At 43.1% G+C, this 8,557-nt stretch overlaps 1 protein-coding gene across 1 annotated transcript; it reads left to right on the top strand.

Annotated features, from left to right (window-relative positions):
* Positions 1-422: 422 nt before the first annotated feature.
* On the top strand, positions 423-6,730 carry LOC306779721 (uncharacterized protein). Its single transcript, XM_079271703.1, has 2 exons — positions 423-620; positions 5,623-6,730. The coding sequence occupies exons 1-2, from the start codon at positions 428-430 to the stop codon at positions 6,036-6,038; spliced, it is 609 nt and encodes a 202-aa protein (XP_079127829.1). The 5' UTR covers positions 423-427; the 3' UTR covers positions 6,039-6,730.
* The last annotated feature ends 1,827 nt before the right edge of the window (positions 6,731-8,557 follow it).

The following is an 8,557-nucleotide window of genomic DNA, read 5'->3' as shown; positions in this document are numbered from 1 at the left end:
TTAATTTATACTTGGAAAGAAAAAATATAGCTTGTCTTCTGTGCAAATAATACAATTGTCTGTGATATACAGTTTAATATCATGGTGTTGAACATTAAATACACATACAATCAGAATATCTGGAAAAGACAAACGGTATGTTCATTTTTAAATAGTTCTTATGCTTCGTTATAATAGTATATATTTATCAATTATATTATACAAGTAGTACAACTGTTACGGTTACCAGATATTTTCTGTATCTACACGTGGAACTAATCTGCGGGTGACGGTTCACGTGACCGCAGTTGTCCTATGGAGCTAATGAAGTTAGCATGCTAACAGGAAGTAGATGTACCCGAACGTGACTTAGCAACACAGCGCAGGTCAGAGTGAGCAAAACGTTTTTAACGGAGTTTATCTGGATCAATTCTGTGGTTTAGTAAAAATGTCTAAAGACCAAATACTGAGATCTGTAGTCGGCCAGCGACTAACTGCGGCTGGTGAAGACGTATTTGGTATGTTTGAAGGAAAGATAGCAGAGCTCGAAGAGGAACTTTCTCGTACTAAAGAGGTACACGCGCGACAACGGAAACTACTGGACGCTGTTTTCAAGCCTGAAGTCCGGATACAAAGATTAGGTTGGTTCACTATGTTTCGTCTCTCAGTTTTCAAACACTGTTAATGCTCCAGCTGCTAACTTTTTAATGTAGGTTGGAGTGAGATTCGGTTGCAATCAATCTTCTTCTTCCGACCTGTTCTCTCAGCTTCTATATGACTGATAATAGTTGAACTTAAGTAGTTTGTTCTCTTTGATAACACCACGTGGATTTAGCAGCTTATTGAATTCTAAAAAGGTTCATATGTTCATGGACATAAGTCAACCTTGACCTATAGAGTGGTCTCACCGACGTCACGATCTCCTTAGATACGAGGTCTGTCCGCCATGTTGGAGTACATACAGATCCTACATGGCGGCGAGTAAACAAGGAAGTGCGGCGAAAATACCATACTTTGAATCACTGGATAGTGCATCAAAGGTTCGCTACCTGGCCAAATTGAAGGTTATTGGTAATTTGGATCCCTATACGATGAGTGCAGATCGTTTCAGTGCCGATCCTACTTATCTTCCATCGGTAAACTACGTCAACATCTACACGTATCTCGTGAACACCCCCAGTCCTTACACAAGTAACGGAATTGTACCCCAAACCGGACAGTTTTTAGCTAATGTTTCAATACAATTCACTTACAATGTTGATAAAAATGATCGTGTAATGTTTTCAGTTGATTTAATGGTGTTAAACTGAAGTTAAACTTCGTACCTTTCAAACGAAATATTGTTGTAATTATTACAGTTAGCTTTGCCTTTACCAGAGTCGTTAAAACGATGCTAACACGGGTGAATTAGCCGTGCACTGCTCTTGGCCTAATCCGTACGGACTTCTATCCTCGTTGTAAACACTGGCTGCTGCTGGTTTTTCGGGGATATTCGCTTGTTCCAGGGTCGCAAAAATGACCATCAATGCTGTCAACACATCCGGGACCGTAGTTCTGTCCTTCACAATAAGATATCACGCTTCAACAACTCCAAATGATGCAATAAAAGCTCCTTAATTTCCGTTCGAGCTGTTTAAGCGTCGCCCGAGCGTTCTTTCTGCTTTCTCTCATCAAAGTCACTTTCCTATAGTATTTAGACATATAAACGTCCATATATATGTTCATGAAATTTGACACACAGATTATTTGATATGTATGAATTAATATTATTTACGTTTGGTTGGCGATCGCCGAAGAAAATGACAGCGTAATGACCGGAAAGGGCGTCACGACGGAATCGTTCGAGACAGGCCAAGAGCAGCTAGCGCCGACCGAGGCAGGCCATCGTTACGTTAGAATATGGGATGTGTGGTTCTATAAAATGGTATAGAATTTGCAGGGTTGAGAAGTCCGACAGTCCAGTATAATATCTCACTTTTTCATCATTATTTTCGAAAACTTCTGAATCAAACATGGATCATTCATCGGAAAGTTCCTTTTTCAAATTCTGATTTTCCGAGAGTAGGCGCTGTATCTCAGCTTGCATTGCTGCAATCGTGGCCCCACCGAGGTCTGTCTGGTTGGCTTGGTTATTCTTATCCTCGTCCTCATCCTCTGCTGCTGGTGGGCTGTCATATGCATGATCCGACGTTAAACTCATATCAAGCAATGCTGAGGCTGCATCTCTGTGTTTCGCCTGTTGTACACGCTCGACACGTCTCTGGTACCGACTGCTGTCACGGGCCGATGAAGCTTCGGTAACCTTCTCATGTCCAAGTTTTAGAGACGGAGACCAGTCTGGATTATCGGCATTTTGGAGAGTAGAGGGTTTACCTGAAACAGTTTGTAATAATCATTGAAATACAAGTTTACCGAAGTAGTCTTATCGGATTCATTTATATTTCCTTTATTAAATACTGTTCACAAACAAATTTGTAAATAAAATGACTTACCACTTATAAAGTGATCCGCACATACTCTAGTGTACGCCAAATTCCATTCCTTTATATCTCGAGAGATGCGTGACAGCCATTTCTCGCGACGTCGCTTTGATAGCTCCTTCGTGTCATTTCCTTGATGTGTAATGACCGCTGGCAAACGAAAGAATGATTTCTTGTCTCTATCAGCTCTGCTGCCACAACCAAAGACAGCACAAAAGTTCACCATGATCGGTTATGCGACTCAGTCGTGCATGCCAGTGGCTTTGTGTGTACTCCAACATGGCCGACAGCTAAAACTGTGACGTCACACGAGACCACTCTATAGGTTCCTGAGAGCAGTTGGAGGGCCGGTGTTACGGTTTAACCAGGTACCTGTTAACTGGCGACCTTCAGTCGAATGCGTCTGTTGTCGTAGCAGCTGTTGAAACAGGAAGAGAGCATGTTGCTCTTCCTTTAAATCCTTTTAAATAATAAAGTTTGTAATAAGGTCTCGGGATCGCCTCTGCTGTTTGCAGATGGCGTGGTCCTGTTGGCCTCGGATCGTGACCTCCAGCATGGGGCGGTTTGCAGCCGAGTGTGAAGCAGCGGGGATGAGAGTTAGCACCTCCAAATCTGAGGCCATGGTGCTCCGCCGGAAACCGGTGGATTGCTCCGTCCAGGTGGGGACGGACTGCCTACTGCAAGCGAAGGAGTTAAAGTATCTCGGGGTCTTGTTCACGAGTGAGGGTAAGGCCATATCCACACTAGGCCGTGTCTCGTTGTATGCAGAGTTCTCAAATAGAACCGATCTCCGTCCACGCGGGAGTTTTCAGCATTATTGGAGCATCCACACGGCAGCCTTCAAGGCGGACAGCACGTGACCATTAACGTACACTGGGCATGCGCGTGATGGTGTAAACAGGAAGTGGATTGCATGCTTAGTTCAAAAAATATATGACAGAGTAATAAAGTAGTCTTTAATAATGAAAGGTCGTATTTGATACTTAAGATCTTCCTGTATAAACTCAAACAGACAGTTGGTGGAAAGTTTTAGAAGTTTTATTTTTCAGACGTAGTTACAGCGCTGCGGGTCTGTCTGTCTATATCAGGGGTGTCCAAACTTTTTTCAAAGAGGGCCAAATTTGATAATGTGAAAATGCCCAAGGGCCAACAGTCCCTGCTGACATTATTTTAAACAATACAAGTAGCCTATACATACATTGTTATATCATTTTATTTTCAATGACAGCAAATAGCAATGTAACCAAATGTAAGCATTCATGTGTGAACACATCTCAACAACTATTCTGCCTTTCTTTCACATCTTGAAAGTCAGATAACAAAGATCAAGCCATCTAAAAGCGAATTACATAGGAACCGATCAATATTCTCACCTCAAGACAATCTTAAATATGACTTAGTGAGGGTGATGAAAAGTTGTCTAACATTTAAATTCAACACACATGAAACAGGCTCACGAAAAAAATCAAGTTGTCTCTTCGTATCTGATGATAGCTCTTCAGTGTTACGAGCCAGGCAAACATTAGCAAACTCTGTCTTCTTCTCGGGGCAAATATGTTTTCTGCTATTTTCATAACACAGTCTTTGATAACCTCACATTCCGTAAAAGGTTTGTCATGTTTAGCAATTACCACGGCCACTCCGCAGCTTACTTTGATGATGTTTTCATGTGAAAGGGACCGCTGCTGTGTGGCCAAGTTATCTTGGAGTTGCTTCACTTTTCTAGCACGGACGCTCTCTGATAGCTTGTTGTAGCATTAGCACGTTTGGTCTCGTAGTGTCTCTTTACATTATATTCCTTAAACAAGGCAACAGTCTCATGACAAATTAGGGAGACACAGTTGTTTCGGTTTTCGGTGAAAAAAATATTGCGATCTCCACCTCTCCTGGAAGCGGCGGCCCTCATTATCGACTTTCCTTTTTTTACTTGCCGTAGCCATGACAGTTCAAGGGTCAGAGCCAATTTCAAACAGCCAGCCAGTTACAGAGTGGTGCTGCCACATGAGGTAAAAATAGGAATTGCATGTTGAATTTGTATGATTTATTCATTCCGTTTTGACTGTGCTGGCGGGCCATAAATAATGCATTTTAAGACAGAAGGCGCGGGCCGTATAAAATCTGACCTCGGGCCGTGATTGGCCCGCGGGCCGGACTTTGGACATGTCTGCTCTCTCTCTCTCTCTCTCTCTCTCTCTCTCTCTCTCTCTCTCTCTCTCTCTCTCTCTCTCTCTCTCTCTCTCTCTCTCTCTCTCTCTCTCTCTCTCTCTCTCTCTCTCTCTCTCTCTCTCTCTCTCTCTCTCTCTCTCTGTGTGTAAATGTGGTCAACACACGTCGATCACTCGCTTCCTCTGTGTTGTTGTCTGTTGTTGCCGTGGGGGCTGATGAATGTAACGTTAGCTCCGCCATTGGGGTATTTCTTCATGAGATACGGCATCAGGGGATAAGCTGGGTCATGCAGCAGAAAAAACAGGGACATCATCTTCACCCTCTATCAATTCTTTAGGGCATTTGCTCCATCTTTTAGGGCACAACATCATGCAACAGCTCCGACTCGCTAGCTTCTAAGCTCATTTTAACATTACCGCCAATGGGGAAATGCTAACCGCGATTAGCATTAGCGAATATAATATATCTTCGTACATATTTTCATAAAGAAATACTTGCAGACTAAGGTCTCTCAAGGCTACCTGATTAGTCGTAGACTTCCTTCCAGGCCTCATCGTTCTGGACAAGTTCAGCTTCTTTGGTGATGAGCAGGTTTTGAGCTTCTGTGAGAGACTCTCGTTCTTCTTGCTGAGATTAAGGAGTTGGTGGTTTTGCACGTCCGCAGTTACGTTGTGGCTGTTTCTGAAGGTTATATCCACAGTTTCTACAGTGGCAGGTTTATGTACATTAGTCAACTATAACTGCCCACATGATCAAATCTCAGCCGGACTTTATGGAGGAATACTTCTTAACAATGTTGGATAGTGCCACACTTTTTTGCCGTGTAAACTATTGATGACCTCATTGCTGCTGGTGCGTTGTGTCGGCATATCTGTTTGGTAACTGTGCACATGTAAGAGGGAATGATGGCAGGAAAAAAAGGATGTAAAGGAGACTATTTGCTCAATACTAAAATGTCTTTGTAACGTCTCTGTGTGTGTTTACTGTTTTCCTGCAGACGTCCATCAGCTGTTGGTCGTTAAAGAAGCGGTTCCCCCTCAGCAGCAGCAGTGGAGCTCCAGTCTGAAACAGGAGGACCCAGAGCCCCCACACGTTAAAGGAGAACAGGAGGACCCAGAGCCCCCACACGTTAAAGGAGAACAGGAGGACCCAGAGCCCCCACACGTTAAAGGAGAACAGGAGGACCCAGAGCCCACACGTTACAGGAGAACAGGAGGACCCAGAGCCCCCACGTTACAGGAGAACAGGAGGACCCAGAGCCCCCACACGTTACAGGAGAACAGGAGGACCCAGAGCCCCCACACGTTACAGGAGAACAGGAGGACCCAGAGCCCCCACACGTTAAAGGAGAACAGGAGGACCCAACCCCCACACATTAAAGTGGAACATGAGGATCCAGCCCCCACATGTTAAAGTGGAACTCTGCACCAGTCAGGAGCTCCAAGGGCTGGAGGATGTCAAGTTCTCATTCACTCCTGTGAAGAGTGATATGTAGCTCTGGAAATAATGATCAGAATGTCAACAAATTTGAACTGGATGTTCAGAGCCAGTTATTGCATTAAATAAAGCAAATGTTTCATCAACACCTTTGTTCATTTTTGAAATGTACAGTTAAACAAACATTAACTAGAAGTGGAAAGTGAATAGGAAACTAAAAATCCAAAAGCCATGTTTCTCCACATTATCATAGTAAGGAGACTGATACTGATCACAAAAGAAAGTCATTGATACCAAAGACTGTCATCTTATCATAAAAGTAGGTTGTCTGATTATTCACTTCACCCTCTGATGTCACCAGCCCCTAATGGGGAACTAGTGCAGCCTGCACTTCAAACTGACACATGGGGCTATAGATTAAACCTTAAAACACGTTATAATATAAATATATATGGTAATACATCTTTCTGTAAGGACAGTCTTTCTTTACGTTATGTCATATTTGAATAACTCATATGATACTGTGAGCCTACAAGCTGCATGAAACAATGTTTTTACATGATTTAATTGAAAAATTTGAATTAATGAATTGGAAGAAATCAAAGATTAATCATGAATTTAAACGTGTGTATATGTATATATATCATCTAGACCAGGGATTCCCAAAGTGTGGTGCGCGCACCCCTGGGGGTGCACGAGCTGCCTCTAGGGGGTGCGCGAGAGGAAAAGTGTAATGGCGGTCTGATGGTGTAATAATATAAAATATTTAAAAAAAATGTAATTTTAATTTAAAAAGTGGTATTTTTCACAAAATAAAAACATGAATTATAAAAATTCCCTTTGTAAGATTTAAAATTAAAAACGTACAATTTAATAAATGCACTTGAGCTCCTTCCGGCAGTCTTTCCGCCTGCCGCCAGTCGTACACACTAGCCAGCCTAGCTTGTGCAGCTAACGTCAGCTAACAGCGAACTTCATGCATTCAGCAACATTAATTTAAATATGCTAAACTGGCTGAAATCGGGGAAACTGTCAGGTGGGACATCTGAAGCTATCAGTCGTAAAAGAGGAGCGGGACAGAGAGAGAGAGAGGAATCGGAGAGGTGCGTTGGGGAGAGACCGGGAGAAGAAATCGAGCCAGAGTCAGAGGAAGATGAGACGGAGGAGACCGAAAAGGAGGAAGGGATTGCACAGACTGGAAAAAAAAAGATTGAAAATTATGAGAAGTATCTGTGTCTGGGCTTCACTTGGATTGGCAACGCAGATTCCCCAAAGCCACAGTGCGTGGTGTGCAGTGAGGTTCTGGCTAACAGTCTGAAGCTCTTATTTACGTCGCCACCTGAACACCAAGCATGCCAGTGCAAGTCAAAAGCCCCTTACATTGTTTATATCGAAATTGGAGGAGTTACAAAACAGCCAAAAACAACTGCAGTCTCATTCATGTGTTGGGTCTATAAATGACGCACTACGGGCTTCATATCTGGTTACAGAATAGCGAGAAAGGGGCTACCGCACACAATCGCCGAAGACGTGAGCTTGCCAGCTGCCAGAGAGATGGTGGAATGTATGATTGGGGAGAAAGACGCAAAACAGTTGGACATGATCCCGGTGTCCAACAACACTGTGTCGCGCCGCATCGATGCTTTGTCCGAAGACATCCTGGCTACATTAGTCGCTCATTAATTGTAAATTAAATGTGACGCAATCTGCCTCTGAGCCTGTGCGTGTGTGCTCGCCATCCTTATTGCTCTTTAAAAGTGACGCCTTGTGTAACTGAAAGTTATTGAAACTTTGTTGCAGTGTTTCAGGGCGTTTTCACACCTTCAGTTCGTTTGCTTTGTTCTGATTCAGGGATTAATATGATACAATGTTGCAGTTGCCCCTTTGTTCGGTTTGTGTTCACACTGCAACATTTAACAGCGGACTAAATATTGTAACCAAATGCCACGCGCGATCAAACTGATCAAACTGGTCCGATTCTTATGCGGCTATAAAGCCTTAAAAGGCTCTGTTGCTTCTTTTTTTTTTATTAAGGGGGGGCGGGGGGGTGCGCGAACCAGGTCGGGATGTAGAAGGGGGTGCGCGGCCTAAAAATTTTGGGAACCGCTGATCTAGTTGATCCAATAGTCTTGGCCTTCCTCTCACACTTTCCTGAAAAATGACATTTTAATGTCTTGGGAAACCGCACCAATGATGTTTACATGTGTTTGTGAATCTTCCATTACTGGCATCGTTATTAGTATTACTCATCTACTTGATGTTTTTTAAAGTATGGCCAGTCACTTGAGGTTCACACACAAGGCATGGCGAGTTGCACCACACTTTGGGAATCCCTGATATAGACAAAACCGAAACACAGCAAAAGAAAAGTGTACGACATTAAAGCAGAGCAGACATAACAGGTTTCAGGAATTGTTTTTTTTTATGTTTATGGCCATGACTCATGGAGACTGTATTCCCAGCCCCCCACCAGCATTACTAAAGACAACTTAATA

Source organism: Melanostigma gelatinosum, assembly GCF_949748355.1.
Source record: "Melanostigma gelatinosum genome assembly, chromosome: 7".
Taxonomy (NCBI): Eukaryota; Metazoa; Chordata; class Actinopteri; order Perciformes; family Zoarcidae; genus Melanostigma; species Melanostigma gelatinosum.
This window is presented reverse-complemented; position numbering and strand designations above follow the sequence as displayed.